At 35.9% G+C, this 19279-nt stretch overlaps 3 protein-coding genes and 1 long non-coding RNA gene across 4 annotated transcripts; 1 reads left to right on the forward strand and 3 right to left on the reverse strand.

The window, feature by feature from the left end:
- Window positions 1-84: 84 nt before the first annotated feature.
- Window positions 85-3218, reverse strand: LOC110380803 (serine hydrolase-like protein 2). The gene is made up of 6 exons (XM_021340917.3): window positions 2890-3218; window positions 2362-2493; window positions 1975-2112; window positions 1464-1614; window positions 793-930; window positions 85-409 (listed from the first exon to the last, which is right to left on the reverse strand). The coding sequence occupies exons 1-6, from the start codon at window positions 2942-2944 to the stop codon at window positions 97-99; spliced, it is 927 nt and encodes a 308-aa protein (XP_021196592.3). The 5' UTR covers window positions 2945-3218; the 3' UTR covers window positions 85-96.
- Window positions 3219-5715: 2497 nt separating this feature from the next.
- Window positions 5716-11416, forward strand: LOC110380804 (serine hydrolase-like protein 2). Its single transcript, XM_064043043.1, has 6 exons — window positions 5716-5870; window positions 7896-8027; window positions 8470-8607; window positions 9389-9536; window positions 10436-10573; window positions 11102-11416. Exons 1-6 carry the CDS (start codon window positions 5819-5821, stop codon window positions 11409-11411), a joined length of 918 nt encoding a protein of 305 aa, XP_063899113.1. The 5' UTR covers window positions 5716-5818; the 3' UTR covers window positions 11412-11416.
- Window positions 11417-14938: 3522 nt separating this feature from the next.
- Window positions 14939-19279, reverse strand: LOC110380813 (uncharacterized). Its single transcript, XM_064043044.1, has 3 exons — window positions 19111-19279; window positions 16755-16842; window positions 14939-15223 (listed from the first exon to the last, which is right to left on the reverse strand). Exons 1-3 carry the CDS (start codon window positions 19130-19132, stop codon window positions 14968-14970), a joined length of 366 nt encoding a protein of 121 aa, XP_063899114.1. The 5' UTR covers window positions 19133-19279; the 3' UTR covers window positions 14939-14967.
- LOC135119169 (uncharacterized) lies at window positions 18205-19034 on the reverse strand. Its single transcript, XR_010278028.1, has 2 exons — window positions 18639-19034; window positions 18205-18554 (listed from the first exon to the last, which is right to left on the reverse strand). It is a non-coding gene; the product is annotated as an uncharacterized LOC135119169 (long non-coding RNA).

Here is a 19279-nt window from a genome sequence, read left to right on the forward strand (position 1 = left end):
GTTGTGCGTTATGCAAAACTATATCGATTCACAATACAGTTTTCATCATTCGATTATTCGATACTTTTAAATAAAACAATATTATTTATTTTAACTTTATAATTTACATCTAAGAAAACGACAATCTCTATCAGGTTTTAGAAACTTTTCTATATGCGGTGCAATACTTTCTGGGTGTGTTATATGCACATCATGGCCGCCAGTGACAGTCACACTTTGGAAATTGGGTAGCATTAAGCGACATTTTTCTAGAATGTTAGCTGCGAACTCGCGGCCCGGTCCCACAACTATGTTTTCTGATGCTTGCACGATGAGCATCGGTGGTGCGTGCTGAGTCATCACAGTGTAGAAGGTTTCTTCAGATATTGCTGCGGCTGCAATCTTCTTCATTCTTGTTTCCCAAGATAATCTGAAAAAGTTTGGTACTTATAGAAAAGATTGCCTTTTTCGTTAGTACCAGTTTCCAATGATAGACATTTTAGATTAAGATTTTGATACATCAAAATGTTTTTTCCACTTCCATGATAAACTTTTGGACTATTGGACTTTTTGGACTTTTTGGACTTTTGGCTCCCTATCATCGAATATGGAAAATATTGGTTTTCAATTGAAGTCCTAAGCTTTTCCTAAGCTTTTTACTTTAAGCAACCAAACTGGTTTTTCTTTTCTTACGTGAAATCAAATACCTACTTAACCCAGAAGAAAACGTAATTATGTCTAAAGAGAGTAGTTTATAGTGTGTCCAAGATATTTTTTTAACAAAACAAAATTAACATAACGAGCCAGACTTACTTAAATTTTCCGTCACCAGCTGGTACTAGACATCTAGACAATACGACTTCCGCTTGATTTTCTGATATACTTCTACTTCGGACTATTAGGTTTACAGCTTCATCTAGTGTCAACCGCCTCGTACTGCCCTCGTTCCACCTAAAAATGGAAAAAGTACTTATTTATTGTTATTTTATCTAGGAAAATCATCAGATACCGCTGTGGGTGCACTAGGAGAGTCGGACTTTACTGAATAAAACCTACTTAAGTTGCGTTTAGAGCCGTTTGTGTAGCAGAGCCGCGTTAACTCTTTCGAATAATTCTGCTGCTTAAAATTACGCACAGTTCTCAAGTTTAAATAAAAGTTGCAGGAATATTATATTTTTTATGTTACTCTCTACCAATCAACGTTCCCTATTTTTATGGTCGCAACTAACGAACAAAAAAGTTTGTCTTACATAAAACACTAAGTGAGTAGAATTTTAGACTCAAATTAAAAGTTTCTAAATGAATAAATAATTCAAAAACTTGGCAGCAAAACAGTACTTTTTGAACTTAAAAAATTTACAGACAGCCCCCAAAACGCTCACCCTTGACCAGTTTTTTTGCTGGGAAGAAAAACTGAAAAACGTTCAACTTTTTTTATATGTAAATTGGTATACAATTAGTATATTGCAATGCCAATAACTTACCTATCATAACTACTGTAGTAAATGTCATATAAATGCTCGTACCACCGCCGCACTGTGTTGTGAACGTAGAAATATACGGATATCGGCGCGGCCGGGTCTATGTGGACCATTTTTGTTATTTTACCGGGAAATAAATGGTTGTAGAATATTCCTGGAACATAAACATAATTCTGAAATAGGTAACTGAGCTCATGCACAATTTGAGACCATAAAATTATGATATAATTTTGAAATAAAGGTATACAGATTTGTCTAGGCTATATGAATTTTTGATGTTGTTTTTTTTTGTTTCCTTCTAGCACATTTAAAAGGTCGTAAATATATATGCTCTTCTGAATGATGAACGTGAATGTAACGTCTCACCACACGTAAGAAGAAGAATTAGCAAATCTTATAGACATGAATGCATAATTTTATTCTTTGCTCATATATTCTTATTATGTTTGAATATTCACACACAATGTATTGTTGCTAAGGGACAGAATTAAGGGTTTTTGGTTTTTGTACTTACCTATAACGAAGCCCATGGAGTGTGACATGTAAATAAAGTTTTTCCAGTCCATATGTTTCACAATTAGTCGAATTACTTCTACAATGTTTACCTGAGACACGATCAGGCCAGGGGGAAATGGATCCGATTTTCCATGACCTACAAATACAAAAAAAATAACAATTGTTTACAAACATATTGAAATACCTAGAATACAGGTTAAAAATATTTAAATTATTTATTTTCCACTGCTAAGAAAGTACCTCTTCTCATGCTGAGAAGACATAGTCAATTCTTTTGAGTTATCAAAATATATTTCTTATTTCATTAATTGCTCAGGTAACCTTTTTATAACACAGATATCTAGGAAGTCTTGCTCTTCTTTACGAAACGAAGCAAAATTCTCACCTGGCATATCAAAAGCTACATAATAATGAGTGTCAGGAAGTTGTTCCAACAACAGTATGAAGGTGGCAGCACTGTCCATGAATCCATGCACCAGAAGCATTGGCGGCTTAGCTGGGTTTCCCCAGGACACCACTGAAAACAAATAGATACATATTGATATTAGCAAAATGCTGCTTAAATAAGTATGATAAGAAAAGGAAACGTATTAATATTACAGAAATAATCTAACTTAGGTATCGATTTCAATCATACATCGAACTATAGACAACGAGTAAATCGAATTGGTTATTGCATAGCCCATCCCATCACTACTCACTAATAGTTCAAAGGTTTAAATTGTATTATCCATTGTAATTTGCACCTTATAGCTTCTAGTATAGGTCACAAATTCCAATAATCACAAAATGTATTACCAAATACGTCATCTGACGTTCATGGTTAGCTTTTTGATTGCATAGTTTAATGATTTATTGTTGTTATTTTCTACGTTAAAACTTGTTGTTTTATTACTAATATAAAATAACTTACTTGCAATTTTTCCCCAAGTAGCGTCCACAGTCCATTCTTGCATTGGCTTGTTCATTTTGTCATACAAACTATGAACTGATATTTCTATGTACAAATTACAGTAGGTTTTAGTTTAGCTAATCTCGACGTGATGATTTGACAATTAAGTTATCTTTTCTTATCGGAATGACACAGTTTTCGCTGCAATCAACCTTTTTACACTTAGTTTTTTAGGACACAATACCTACTTAATTTTTAGTTTTTCCGAAGTTGTGATAGGAAACAAAATATACTAGGTAGAAAGAGACCGCGGAACACAAGATATTCGTTCGCCGGTTAAAATAATACTAATAAGCACTATAAGCAGATGGAATAGGTAGTATTTTTGTTTGATGTTACCTATTTAATAGGTAGAGATAGGTAGATAGAAGCAAGTTATGTGTGTTTTTTGCTTGTTTATGACAAAAGTAAGGTAACAACGAAGTTTGAACTTTGGTTTTCGATTTTTTTATCTACCTATTCATACGTAAACTTATGGTGATATAAGTAATAATAAGTATGCAAAATCATTGCAAAATAGAGTTGGTTGTTTGATATTAAGTATTTTGTTTTTTTTCTTGTTGAATAAGTGTTGACGACAAAAAGGTTTTTTTACCAGTTTTCAGAAAATATATTTTCAAGGGTGCAAAAAACAACGAAATAAGTAAAAAAAACAAAAAAAATGGGACCTGCGAAACACCAGTAGATCACCTGCCTACCGATTAAACAAATTAATTTTGATGAATGATTATTTAGATAAGTTGGTAGGTACCATTATCTTACAATGATTTTCATAATCAAATTGAGCTTTGGACTTTATAATTCTTTATTACGTCATTTAATTTTCTCATTTAAATAACAAACAATACATTACTTAATCAAGGTCGTTCGTTGATCAATACTGATAGCAAAAAATAGTACTGCCATCTAGTGGCATTCTATTACAACTAACTAAAACTAAGCTTCTATACATTGTTAATAGATGGCGCTGTTACCAAATGCCTGTCACGCACGAGTTTATAAGACGTGAAGGGAGCGAATGTAATTAATTTATAATGACTTCCTATTTAATGTCATGTAGTGTTATTAAAGCAAAATTATAGTTATTATTTAAGATAATAAACAAGATTAAATTATTACGTACCGTAGGTAAACCGGTAGCAGGTTCATTAAATTTTTAACCTGCGACCCATATACCCATGACCATAGGCCAGCTAGGCCTATTGTTTTTTTTTCATATTTAAGTATTTGTTCGTTTGTTTTTCGGATGATAATTAGTTATTTGAAACATGAACAGTAATATCCCTTCAGTCGTCTTTCGTTAAGCTACTGCTATCAGGAAAAATAATAAAACAAATACTTAGACATAAGAAAAGGAACGTTTAGAATTTTAGATTGTGTTAAGGTACCTTCCCTAAGGACTGTGAGATGTAAGATGAAAGTGAAGGAACAGACAATTTCACTCATCCGTTTGCACGGAAAACACACATGCTCACAAACTTTCGTCTTTATAGATAGGTAACTAGCCGTTTTCCCGCGGTTTCACCCGCGTCCCCTGGGAACTACTGCCCGTACCTGCATAAAATATAGCATATATTACTTGGGAAGCGTGTAGCTTTCGAATAGTGAAAGAATTTTTCAAATCGGTTCAGAAATTTCGGAGCTTAGGGTACAAACAAAAAAAAATGTTTCTTCTTTTAATATACCTAGGTGATGTTGGTGTGATTTATTTTGCATGTTATTATATTATATGCAATAGTTAAATTAACCAAAGATTTGCGGTAAGTAACTACATGCAAATAGCTTGGTTATTATTCTCTAGACAGGCGTTCAGAGAGGTTAAAGATCAGAAAATAAATATCTGAAGCAGACATGTGGATAATCATGAAAAAACGGCCAAGAGCGAGTCAGACTCTCGTGCGAAGGGTTCCGTACCCTTTATCTGTAAAAATCTTGTTTGGTGTACTTATGGGATACCCCTTACATATTTATTTGGTTATAGTTTTCAGTATCTGTTGATAATCAACACACATAAATACAACATCTGTGAAAATTTCAGCTGTCCTGTCATGATTCATGAGATACAGTCATAGGGACAGACGGACTGCGAAGTCTCTGTAATAAGGTCCCCGTTTTACTCTTTACGTAGGTACTTTCGGCGGAACCCTAAAAATTAAGTAATATTGTATTATTTAATAATATTTATGAATACTTAGTCTGTTGGTTTGTTTTGATTAAAGTTTCGGTACCTAAGTTTCGGAGCTTAACTGGTAAATTATCTGCCAAGCGGAAGGAATTAACACACTAATATACATAGGTATAGGTACACATAGGTGTAAGGAAATTATTTGACCATTTATCGAGGCTATTTACCAGATTCAAATCCGCTAGTTAAAGCTAGTTATAAGTTTACAAATGTGAAAGTCTGTTGGATTTTCTTTTCAAATATCTCGTTTACGACAGCTCAATCTTGTCCATCTAAAAATCTTTATTCTCCAATTTTTGATTGATCAAGATAGGAACAAACTGTGATAAATTATAAAGGAAGCGAAGCCACAGTAAGTAAGTAGCTTGGGAAACAACAGCGGTTAAATATATGTATTAAGTTAATAATAAGTATTCATACCGTCTCTTATTATACTTATAGACACAAAGGTAACTTACACGCGTTCGGAAACCTTCGCGTACTTGACATTACAAAAATAAATAATTAATTTTAAAAACTAAAAGAAAATGTTTGAGTACATAATATTTATGGAAATATTATTATTTATGAAATTACAGTTTTAAATAAGGATTTTTAATGACTTTTACCCGTTACTGTAATATCGCTACCAATATATCGTAAAAACTGAAAAACTTTAGTGAATAGTTTCATACGAGAGTTTTTCTTTTATATGAGAAAAAAAATATGAAATCTATGAAAGAATGGACTGTGGAAGCGAAGTGGGGGAAAGTTGCAAGTAAGTTATTTTATATTTTACTGACTATTTCGTGAGGTTTTGCCCATGTCTCGCGGTAACTTCTTGTACCTACCCTGATGAAATATAGCCTATGTTTACCCGGGTGTAGTGTACCTAGCTTCCTAACAGTAAAAGAATTTTTAGAATGGGGTCAGTGGTTTTGAAGAAGAAAACAAGCTACCTATACTAAACTTTTCTTCCTTACAATATATTTTGAACTTACAGAGACATCATTTCTTTCGATATAAAATATTGTTGAATATCTAAGTATCCCATAAAGCACATGACATTAGAGATGCCCAATACGCTAATAATTTATTTATCGATAAAAAATCTGACTGACGTGACACCTACGTAGACATAGGTATAGATTTTGTATTAGAGACTTTCGGAACCTGTAGATCACAAAAAAGAGATTTGAATTTAAATTCACAAATTATTAGGTAGGTACTTGCCGTGGCCTTCTTCATATTATATCTTGTTAAAACTATCCTTAAAATTCATGAATGACTGCAAAAATGTGAGTCCAACAAATACATACCCAACATGTGACTAAATATTTGAATAAATAAATATTTTGTCTCTGCTCTTGAATCGAACCCTTTTTTTATCAGGGGTAAAATCCTCATGGACTACCCTCCACCTGGGGTCGGTGGAGGGGGTGTGCCGGACCCTTACCGGCTAAAAACCCACCCAGTCTTGCCATCAATTACCTTGTGTCGTGGGTACGGGTATCGCTAAAGCATTTTTCCGAACTTTGATCATCGAAATCTGTTTGCGACTGAGACCAACGGTCAACAAAGCAGCTCGTACTCTGAAAGTTGGTGATTAATACACCCTTACATTAGGTCTGATGCTCACGAGGGCATATAAATGTCAGTCCTGCATGTGATCTCTCTCCGGTGGTGTCGGTTTACCGTCCCATCGGGCTATGAGAGTGAAGGAATAGTGAGTCCACCTGTGTCCAAGCAAATGCTTGTAAGTGCACCTTAATAATATGATCTCTATTGAGAACAGCCATTGTGGCCGTAAATCTGTACTTAACGTTATTAATACTCAGTCATACTTGGAGATGGACAAAAAATACAGCCCAGTAGATAAACAATATAGTAGATATTTATTATTATTATATTTAGGTATGTACAATTAGCTGCTTGCTTCATGTAATTAGGGGACGCACAAAAACGACTTATTTTGAGAAAGACAATAGTTGACCTTGTTATGAAAAGTGACTCAAAGTCAATGACGTTTAAAAGGAAACTTCAAGGAAACATGTTTTCTATCAAACCGCAGAATATATATTACCTATTATACGAAATAATTAACATAATAGTTATCATCCATGTTGTGTGATATCCAATGATCCAAGATAAAAGCACCACCTAGTACAGTCAACGTCAGGTCAGTGGTAACAGTTTTATAAGAAAATCCTACTTATTACTATTGAGTTAAGGTGCATGACAGTTACCACTGATGTGCAGTCTACTGTACACAAAAGGCCTACGACGGAACACGAAGGTTTTCAGTCAGTAAGAGTCTGACACTCACTCACCGCTGCTAACCCACAGCGGGAGGGGTCATTTGATGATTTTTACCATCGTTTAAAAAAAGGGATAAAGCACAATTTGAGATTTTCAAAAACGCTAAAGATTCATCGATAAAATCTCACTGCTCCCTACTCTTGTAACATTAAATACACATAGCTATAGTTAATTTCAGAGAATACAAGCAAACTCTGTGAGCTTGCTGTGGCCGCTGGGTGACGGCCACAGAGGGTGACGGGGCCCGCCTTTGAACATCTGGCGGGCCAATACCTGTCGGGGGTGCGGAAGAATGCTTTGGCGATACCCGTGCCCTCGACAACAGGTAATTGAAGGCAACACTGGGTGGGTTTTTAGCCGGTAAGAGTCCGGCACACCCCCTCCACCGACCCCAGGTGGAGGGAAGTCCATGAGGATTTTCCCCCGGCCAAAAAAAAGCAAGTTAACTCTAAAATATTCATAAATTCTCACTATAATGTTTCAGTGGTATCATGGGGTGATCCTGCGAACCCGCCAGTTCTGCTGGTACACGGCTACATGGACAGTGCTGCCACCTTCATATTCTTGGTGGAACAGCTGCCTGATGACTACTATTATGTAGCTTTTGATTTACCAGGTAAGGCTTGTAAAGATAAACTTCTTAGAATTTCGTATAGAGTGGTATCCAATACATAACTTATTTTCTGCATACCTATAAGTAAGTATCTACATCATATTTACTACAAAAAATACCTAAAACTTGCGTACCCCTTATAGCAAGAATGGTTTGAATAAAAAATGTAATAATTTTCCATAGTTTTCCGTAGTTCGACAATTGTGATTGTTTAACTTACCTATGTCTTTGCAGTATGATTTAAGGACTAGCTTCCGCCCGCGGATTTAGCCTTGCCCTAGAGAACTAGGATAAAAAGTAGCTAAAAATTGTTTTCTAATACCTACATAAGCCAGGTTTTGTGAAAACATGGAGTAGTTTTTGCATGAAAGATCCTTATATAAAACTTTCTCTGCTTAATATCAATCAGATTCCACCTAACAGTATTGTGTCTCCTATATTCCAGGTCATGGCCAATCAGACCCATTCCCAGGAGGCGCAGTAGTCTCTCTCCTACATATGGTGGAAGTAGTCCGCTTGGTGGTGGACTACATGAGATGGGAGAAGTTCGTTTATATATCGCATTCCATGGCAGTTATTATAGGTAAGTGGTCATTTACCTTCAATTCCTGGATTTGGAGACGGCCCGATATCGCTTTGAGGGACTTTCACTGCTCCTGTGTATGGGCAAATACTTCTGCAGTATAATATGTCCTGATCTCAGATCTCTTTATACGAGAACACAATACAGTCCCCGTGACCGACAATCATCAATCATCACTAGGAAGGAATGCCGTTATTTATTTAGGCATCCCGGAGTCTGGGATCTGGAAATTGTGAGTTACACCCTCGTGCCTGGGAGGGCACTTAAAACCGGCGTCCCTGAATGCTACTCAGTAGCAGTCGTTATTACAGTTTCATTTCAGAGGCCGTCAGGCGGATTTGAGAAAACTCTGACACTAAGACACGTTAGAAGACTAAACCTGCAGCTTACTCGATAAGAAGTAGAAAGTAGAAGTGTGTTCATACAGGATCGAAAAGCGTCCTGGATAAAAAGCCTACACTGTAGTCTTCTTGGATAAACGACTTTTAACACTGAAAACATTTTAAATCGAACCAGTACCTAAGTAAATCCTAAGATTAGCAAACTCAGGCCATCAAACAAACTCTTCAGCTTGCTTAATCCCTACTAATATTATAAATGCGAAAATAACTCTGTCTATCTGTCTGTTTGTCTATCTGTCTGTCTGTTACGCTTTCACGTCTAAACCACTGAACTCGTTTACAGAGATACAGTTGACCTTGAGAAAGAACTGATGCTAGTATTATTATAGACTAGCTTCTTTCGCATTTATAATATTAATAGGGATAATCTTAATTTCCAGGCATGTTCTACAACCACTCGTTCCCCGGCTACATAACGAGGATGGTGCTAATAGACCCAGCGCCATCGTTCTTCATGCATCACCTACACAACACGCCGAGGTTTGCCTACGAGTACTTGTTCGAGTTGTATTATAGCTTTTTTGAAAGGTAAGTTCATTTTCTCTTTTCTCGAGTATGAGGGTGTGAGTTCGATTCCAGGTTCAGGCAAGTACCAATGTAACTTTTCTAAATCAGTATGTACTTTCTAAGTTTATCTTGGACACCAATGGCTGATAAACAGGTGAAGGACAACATCTTGAGGAAATCTGGACTATATTATAAAGTCTGAAATCACCAACCCGCATTGAGCAAGCGTGATGATTAACGCTCAATTCTTCTCCGTGTGAGAGGAGGCCTTTGCCCAGCAGTGGGACCATAAAAAGGCTGTAGCAGTAACAGTAACAGTAAGATCATTTCTACTTAATTTCATCATCCCGAGCCGTTTTATTATCCCACTGTAGGAGATAGAACTCATTTCATAAAGAGGAGGAATGAGCGGATTGGTGATTTCAGACTTCAACGTCCAGGTCAATCTTCCTCAAGAAGTCGAGATGTTTTCATTCAGCCGGCCCTTTCACACGGCATGCGGCAGACCAGTTTTTTGCAGGATCCCGTTTGATCGCAAAAGATAGCAGTCCAGTTTTTTGCAGGATCCCGTTTGATCGCAAAAGATAGCAGTCCAGTTTTTTGCAGGATCCCGTTTGATCGCAAAAGATATTATATGCTAGTGTTCACACGGGCAAACCGCATGCAGGATTCTGCAAAATGCTATTCCCGTTTTTATTTTTAAAAGTACATATATAACGTAGTAAACAGTTTTTTTTTTGATAATTCATACATTACGTGGGACATTTTAAAGAATTACATAAATTGCCACAGCTAAGTTTTTCAAAGTTTTGCAAGCAAGGCAGAGTTAGGGACTTGACCAATTTTTTTTTGTAATAATAAGGTTCTAAACTGCCTTTAGATTAGACGAAGTAGGTTATAAGATGTTTTTATTTTCAAAGATGGAACGCGGCGAACACGAAGATACTAACAATGGAGGAGGCAGTGAATCTGTCACACAGAACTAGAACGATCACAGAAGAACAGGCCAGGATTATCATACCCAGGTCTTTGATGCCGGCTGCGGATGGAAAATTCACGTAAGTATACCTCATACTCATTTAGCCTTTGTAGCTTCTACTAGCGGTTTCGTCCGCATTCCAAAGAAAATATATATAAATTATTTATGTCCTATATAGAGAGGCTTCCTCAATCCTCGGTAAATGAGCTGTCTAAAACTGGAATGATTTTTCAAATCGGTCCTGGAGTTTTGAGACTGACGTGTTCCAACAAACTCTTCAGCTTGCTGTTTTTTATTCGATATGTTAAAATAGGTTCTTGGGAATTAGTACAGCATTTATGAAACATAGGTGTACTTACCCTGTTGATCTAGTGGTTGCAAGCGCAACTGTCGTGCATGGGGCCAAAGATTCGAACTTCCAGACAGACTACAGCCTTCTATGTTAAAATTTATTAAAATCCACAATACCGATTTGGGGCCGACCTGGGAATCGAACCTTGGACCCCTAGGCAGCAATCGACACACTATCAAATCCACATTTAAAACAAAAATAGCTATAAAATACTATAGTTATTCCTAACTTAATGCTAACTAAATTAATTTCCAGATTAACATTAGTACCAAAAATGAAACGAATAGCATCAGCGGACGTATCACCGGAGACTTTAATCACCGTTTTGACTCAAAAAACACCGCCGCTACTGATCGTCGAAGCTTCTATCAACATATGCGCCGGCCCAGGCAAAGATTTTGCCGCCAAAATTATACAGAAATGTTTGACAGTTCGTCATTCATTGTCTGTGACAGTTGAAGGCAGCCATGATGTGCATATTACGAATCCAGATGGCGTTGCTAAGCACGTGGTTAAGTTTTTGAAATCTGATTTTGATGGAAGATTTGTTAGGGGTAAATTGTAAACAATTTTATAACAGAAACGCTGTTTTATTTTTATTAAAGTATCCTTTTCACTTTATTGCATCCCGCTTTATATTTGTTTACTTACAGTAACTATGACATTTTATTCTATGAGGCTACGGAACATTAGTCTACATAATATAATATCGATAGTCGATAGAACCCGTAGGCTCTGAAAAAAATCAGCTCAAATCAATTTTCGCACTGAATGAGTGAGCTAAATGGTAAACGTACCTTACCAAAAAACCGGCCAAGTGCGAGTCGGACTCGTGCACGAAGGGTTCCGTAAATTACAGTTAAATCAACCTATCTCAAAAACTATAAGAGATACTTTGATCAAACCAAAAATCGTTGAAAGAGTTAATTAGCATGCATCACCTCTATTTTTTTAGAATTTTATACCCCGTAGTTATAAAAATAGAGGGGGGGGACATACTTTTTACGACTTTGAGAGCTGATATCTCAAAAACCGTTCACTTTAAGAAAAATGTTTTTTAGAAAACTTTATATCATTTTAAAAGACCTTTCCATTGATACCCCACACGGGTATGTACATCGAAAAAAAAAATTTCATCCCTCAGTTACATGTATGGGGGGCCCCACCCCCAATTCTTTTTTTTACTATTTAGTGTCATATTTTTGTAGCGGTTCATACAACACGTATTCCCATCAAATTTCATCACTAAATAAATAAGTAAATCGGCTGTGACAGACGGACAGACGGACAGACGGACATGACGAAACTATAAGGGTTCCGTTTTTGCCATTTTGGCTACGGAACCCTAAAAATGACACTTTAGAACACATTTGAAAACAGTTTTCAATGTTCACTACCTTTTTTCTATACCCACGGAAGAAAGAAATACAGCGAAGCTAGGCAACTGATTGCCGAAGGTTCTATCAACATATGCGCGGGCCGAGGCAAAGATTTTGCCGCCAAAATTATACAGAAATGTTTGACAGTTCGTCATTCATTGTCTGTGACAGTTGAGGGCAGCCATGATGTGCATATTACGAATCCAGATGGCGTTGCTAAGCACGTGGTTAAGTTTTTGAAATATGATTTTTGTGGGAGATTTGTTAGGGGTAAATTGTGAAATATAGATGATTCTGTAGGTAGAAATCTGTTTTATTTGAAATTTTGTAAAATATCCTTTGTTTTATTTCACCCTTCCTTGCCATATACAAATACATGTTTCAAAATTCTTTCCTATAGACGAGAAATGATTCAATAACCTCTGTCATGTATTCCATAAGGCTTATGTCAAAAACCTACTTAGAACTAACCGGCCCTTTTTATAGGGACAATCGAACATTAGTAGTATTTATATTATCTATATATCGATAATCGATCGAACCTGGCTCAACACTAATCACTTTTAAGGAATAAAGGTCCCGACGTACCAGCAGAGCTCTGAAAAGTATCAGCGAGTGAAACTGCTTAGTTAAATTGCGTATGGAGTAGGTACACCATACGCAATTTAATCTACAAAATTCTTGGCCTACCCTTATTATGCTATTGAGTTTATTGCTACCATTAAAAATAGATTTAAAAAAATAGTCCTTTATCCTAACTCAAAAACCCTCATAAAATCAGAAAACACTCAAAAACTAAAGAATAAGTACGCTTCCAAAGATAAACAAAAGATAATAATGTTTATTAGCGTTGACCCCGGGCGGACGAAAGGACAATGTATGTACGCACAGATTGGCAAAATGTTTTGATTGTTCAAAACTGTCTTGTTTACAAGCAAAGACAATGTTTGCTTGACAGATTTATTTATAATCTATTTTTAACACGCTTCACTTGTAACTACAGTTATCGGCACGGATATCGAGCCATGACCTTCACCTACGCAGAAGCCATTTACTGCCTTATTGCCTTATGCGTACGGGTGCGCAAAGCGATCCCCACTCTTCCGCCGAGAGCCCAATATCCGTGCCGGTATCTGTATGTATGTATGTAAGAAAATCTTAGACTTTTAATTTGACCCACTTCCCGGTCTTCGATTAGGATGAAATTTTGCACACGCTCTGAGTTCTGATGACAATACATGACTAGCGTTTTTTTTTAGTTTTTAAACTATTCATTTTAAATAGTAACATCGCGCTTTTAAAATTTGTATTTGAAAAATCACTGTAAATGATAAAGACAAATCATATTTTAATTAAAATAGTTAAGTTTATTTTTATAATTCACGGTCATTTGGGAAATTAATATGTATGACATTTATTTTTATTAAGTTTATACAAATAATTTGAAAATGCTGTAGGTATGCAGGCTGTTTGTATCTTAAAGGCTGAATGGAAAAATAAATTTGGTAAGTAGTACCTAGGTAAATATAGGAGTATGCGGGTACCGAATAATTTGTGCAGTTGACAGCTGTCACTTTGATGGGAACATACCGTTGTTTGACAGCAACCGTCAGCTGCACCAAAAACGGTCTTGTTTGTTTTTGTGAGTAATCTATTGAAACTAAGTCTTATTTTATACTTAATATTAATCCTAAAAATTAATTGAGCACCAACTTACGACTAAGATTTTTATGGTAACTAATATATTATGTATGTTTGCTTAAAAATTAATACCTGTAGTTAATTATTTACAATGGGTAACTAAATATGTCATGTTACACATCCAGTATTTACATAGAAATTAATAAACAAAATTCATGGTTTCATTGTCAAAAAAAAAACATAAAATATGCCTATATGATTGTCATGGAAAAACTATTGTTTTTATCATGGGATGTATTTATCATCATTACTAGCATTTTACGTATTTTCCCACGTAACTGAGCAAAGTACAAAATACTTAATTATTAAGTCATGGTTGCCATGGTAACACATAGTAACTATAAAAATATGTGCGTTCAGATAAAATAGAATCCAGTCAGTATCTACCTAATAAAAAGGTATTTATATACTTATCGTACCTAGAAAACTTATTATTTACAATATAATAACAATAATGTGACGCATACGTATTTACATATGGAATCCAAAGTGCAAAGTTTATTTTTAATTAAGGATCTTGGTAAGTACCTATGTACCTACTTACTTATATATTTTATCATTCAAAATTTAAGATAATGTTAATCTGGTATTTATTATTTAATGCAACTCAATCTGCAGAGAATTGTGTTTTTTTTTTTTTTTCAGAGATTATATAATTAAGTAAGAAAATATTTTGGCAAGATTTATCACGTTTGCCCATTTGTTTTAAAACAAGAGTTTTGTGAATACGAGACTTAATGCAGCTTAACCATCCATAGGTACTAAAAATATGACACTGAAACTTTTGAATCCTACCTTAAAACGTAATATATAGGTACTTATGTAGACTTATGTACATTTCTTATACTATTTTGACAGCTCACCTGCTTATGGTTTGTGCAGTTGACAGCTGTCAGTTTTCAAGGGAAAATGCCGTTGTACAACACGCTTGCTTGTGTTGTTGTTGCTTGTTGTGCTGACTGACAGCTGCTGTCAACTGCACCACAAAAGTGTCGGACAATAAAGGGTTAGAATTTCTTACGATTTTAACACATTTCCTGGTTATAATTTCGATCTAACAAACTGGCAAACTATCTGTCTATCACCATTTTTGTTCACAAATCTATAAAACAATTGGTCGTAGAACACAAATCCGTCATTTTCTATATTTAAAGATGGCGGCTTGGCTGTATGACGTTCGTTCCAATGCGTTAGTAATAAGTCGCGAAATAACGAGTCTTTTTCAAAAAAGTCTGGTTTCAATAAGGTTGGATTTTGAGGTTTTGTCGAACTTATTTCTTGAGAAGAATATGTCGACCTGGAAAAGAGAAAAATAGAAGTAAATTCAACAGTCAGATGAGCAGGTACTAGCTCGTGCCAGCTGTTTCAACCGCATCCCGTGGGAACCTCGTCACGAACCCGGATAAAAAGTAGCCTATAGCATTCCTCGATACATAGGCTATCTAATACTGAAAGATTTTTTCAAATCGGACCAGTAGTTCCTGAGATTAGCGCGTTCAAACAAACAAACAAACTCTTCAGCTTTATAATATTAGTATAGATTTCGCCTGAGACTTGTCTCAAGTCCCTGAGCTTTTTTTTTAACGACGTCAAAAATCATCAAATGATCCCTCCCGCTGTGGGTTAGCAGCGGTGAGGGAGTGTCAGACTCTTACTGACTAACAAAAAAATAAAACCGACTCCCAAAAACACTGAAAAGCAAAAACAAACTATTCCTAGGTGCATCGGCCTAGAAGTCAGTGTCTAATGGATGTACTTAACTAAGTTTATTTCGCCACCGACTTCTAGGCCGTTTGTAGTTTGTTTTTGCTTTTCAGTATTTTTGGGAGTCGGTTTTTTTTTTGTAAAAAGTTTTGTTTTTTTAACTTTTCAGTGACAAGCACAGTTGTCACTATCCGCATAAGTGGAAAGTTCTCATCAATACGAACAATATAAGCCCAAACATGATGTAGTTTAGGTACATATTCAGTTGTCGAGTTCCCTCGACCTTCTCTGGTCTCCATCATCAGGTCAGCTCCAAACTTTCACCATTGCATAGTTTTAGCAGACATACGCCTTAGTGTCAAGTTTTTACCCTGCATATGCCTACAATTTTCGAAAGTTGCCCTCGATTTCTCAGGGTTTCCGTCATCAGATCCTGACCTGGTGATTATGGGACCACCTGGGAAATAAACCCTATCAAACAAAAAAAAAATTGCAAATCGGTCCAGGCGTCTCCGAGTAATCGGTGAACATACAGAAAAAAAAGGTCCCAACGAATTGAGAACTAACTAACTAACTCGCGCGAACAAGTCTATCGCTGTCTCCCGTCTCTGAGTATCATCTATCTTCATTCCAAATATTATCTGAATCGACAGCTTTATCTTGAATACGTAAAAAAGAAACTCAATCATAACTTTAGTTACTACCTACATATAAGATTTTTTATAAATGCTATAGGAACATTTGTCTGTCACCCTTTCCCGCTACTACTGAATCGATTTTAATAGACAGAGATATTCTAGCTAGACCTTACAAAGGACATACATATTTACTACTTTTTAACTTAATGATCCCTTATTAATAGTTCCTTAAGGACGCGAGAGAACCACGAAAAACAGCCAAATAGTTCTTAATATTAGGAACGTAAAATAACCAACAAGGTGGACTGACGACCTTATAAGGGTTGCCGGAAGACGCTGGATGCAGGTCGCCTCCAACAAGTATCTGTGGAGATCTAAGGGGGAGGCCTATGTTCAGCAGTGGACGTCCTATGGCTGAGATGATGATGATGATTTAGGAAGAACAGTGATTACCTTAATACATAGTTACTTCGGTAAGGATCTTACCTCTTATAATACGCTGTGAAGTTCACTACCCATTCGTCAAAGTCAGTATACATCCCTTCAAGACTAGATACACCTTGAGGTGATGATTCTGAAATTATAACATCACAATTTTATATGATTATCCTGCCCTGAATCCCGTCATCAGTCTAGCCTTTGCCAACTGTATTGGGGCTAGCTTCCAGTCAAACTGGATGCAGTTCAGTACCAGTGCGCCACATAAAATAGTAATTACCCTGGCAATACCCCTTGGTAAGGCTGGAAGTCAGATTTCCTGGTATCTGACTGAATGGTGTTCACATGACAGCCAGGACCCATCAATTTAACATATCTTCGAAACACGGAAGAACTGATCATGACAGGTCACCCATCCATTTACCAACCGCGCTAAGTGTTGCTTAACCTTATGATCTATTGAATTAACCCCAACGACTATGACTTAACCACGAATACATTTGTATTTAAATTCCATTAAATAAACCTACAAAATATACTGTAACATTGTAAATTAAGTATGTCCATTAGGGTGGAGCGAAAATGTATGGAGCAAAAAAAAAATCGTTTTTTCTCAACGGAATAGGGATGAAAAGTTGTCTTATAATATTCAAAACAAGTGTACAAAATTTGACTTACCAGTCGCAATATTTTGAGGTGCCCCAGAGGAGATGAAAATAAAAAATATAAAAAAATCCAATTTTTCTATTTATTGCAAAAATTAAACATTAAAAAAGCAAACTTAAATATCAAACTGATTTTTCGTATTAAAAGTAGGCATTCGTTTACGCGAAAGCAGTCTCGCTCTAATGAAACCGTCTCTTTTATTATCTCCACAAACTGCATTTGATACTTCTGTCACCAACTTGATGCAGCGCTCTACTGCTTGAGTGTGACATGGAAAATCAATAATCTGACACATACTGAGACCGTTCTTGACCACATTTTTCAAGGTTTCAATAATGCCAACATCTTTCAAGACAGAAGAAGCTATAATAGCAGCGGCTCTATGCGAAACTCCAGTACGATCGCATGCAAGAGCTAATGAGGTTAAATTCAATCGTTTTTTTTTTATTAGGTGGCGAAGCTTTATGTTTTACCTGTTCTGGGTTTTTATACTGAGGACTAGTAGATGGCACAAGCAAACTATCGCATGAGCTGCTGCTTTCTGTTACCAAATCATCAGTCAATGAACGAGAACAACAAGGTTTATCAAAATAGTTTACCTCTCTACTGCGATATAAAGCTTTTTCTTTTCTTTCTTGCTTTTTTTTATTTTTGCCGCTGTAGCCACATCGACACCGCCTATTATCATTTTTCTGGTCGTTCTTTGATCCAATAAAAAAACAACTTCCTCCTTGGGAATGCGACATTCTTTAGGACAGTTACAATCCGATATAACTTTGCATTTGCAGCTACAAATATCAAAGAAATGAAAGAAATGAAAAGTCTGATATGAATTTATTATTTTTTTCTTGGTATTTAATGTCCGTTTGACGGCCTCGATATGGTTTCATTAAGCATCTGTATTTGTCATGATAAACGCGAATCAATTGTAGGATTCTTTTGAAACTTACAGTTGGCAGCGACGATTTTTGCCATATTTATAAAACTTCTTGAGCCAGCCTTTCAGATATTTCATGAACTGTTGGCTCTTTTGTTGCTATATCAGGCTTCAATTCATTTTTGATAAATAAATAATATTTCATAATGTCGTTGTAAGTTGGTAACTGGGAAACAGGCAACTTTTCTGGCAAACCAGAGGCAGGACAGCTTGACATTTGTCGTGTTTTAACTTGCAACATATTTCTGTAATTAAGACAAAGAATACTTTTAATAGTACTACGGTTATAACCGAAACTGCAAGTTTTGAATGTGAAAAATATTACTTACAATATATGTATTTGTTCCCAGCCGTCAGATTCGATGTGTCAAGTACCTAAGTGCACGACAAACAAGTGAGCTCGTGTACGCGCGCGAGTTGGCTAATGCCATTTCTTTGATGAGAGGGAACCTACCGATCAGAACAAACACGTTTCCAGTTCAATCTTGTTTAGTTTACACTAATAAAGCATCGCTAAGAATATAATTCCGAGTTTATACAATGTTTGCGATTTTATGGAATTTGCGCAAATTTTCAAAACTTTACGATGATGGGGGCACCTCTAAACTTGACGTAAACAAACTGAGCTTTCTCGTATTTAGTAATGACCTAAAATAGCAACTTTATACAGGTATGCCGAAGCAAAAATTCAAAAAAAATAAAATCGCTCCACCCTAATGTCCATAAAGAAACAATGTAAAAGTATTTCGTACCTCCATATTATTCACAAATAAAACAAACAATAAATAGTATAAAACTTACCATTTAAGCGATTATTATCCATTTTTAAAAACAATAACACATCACACTTTATTATTGTTTGGTAAACACACTCACTAAACGGCTGAACAGTAAATGATACAACAATAATGTTTTTGTTGATAGTCGGTGTAAACAAACGTGCTCCCGCGCCGATAGCGAGAGTACAACA

The sequence above is a fragment of the Helicoverpa armigera genome, chromosome 30, assembly GCF_030705265.1.
Source record: "Helicoverpa armigera isolate CAAS_96S chromosome 30, ASM3070526v1, whole genome shotgun sequence".
In the NCBI taxonomy this organism is placed as follows: domain Eukaryota; kingdom Metazoa; phylum Arthropoda; class Insecta; order Lepidoptera; family Noctuidae; genus Helicoverpa; species Helicoverpa armigera.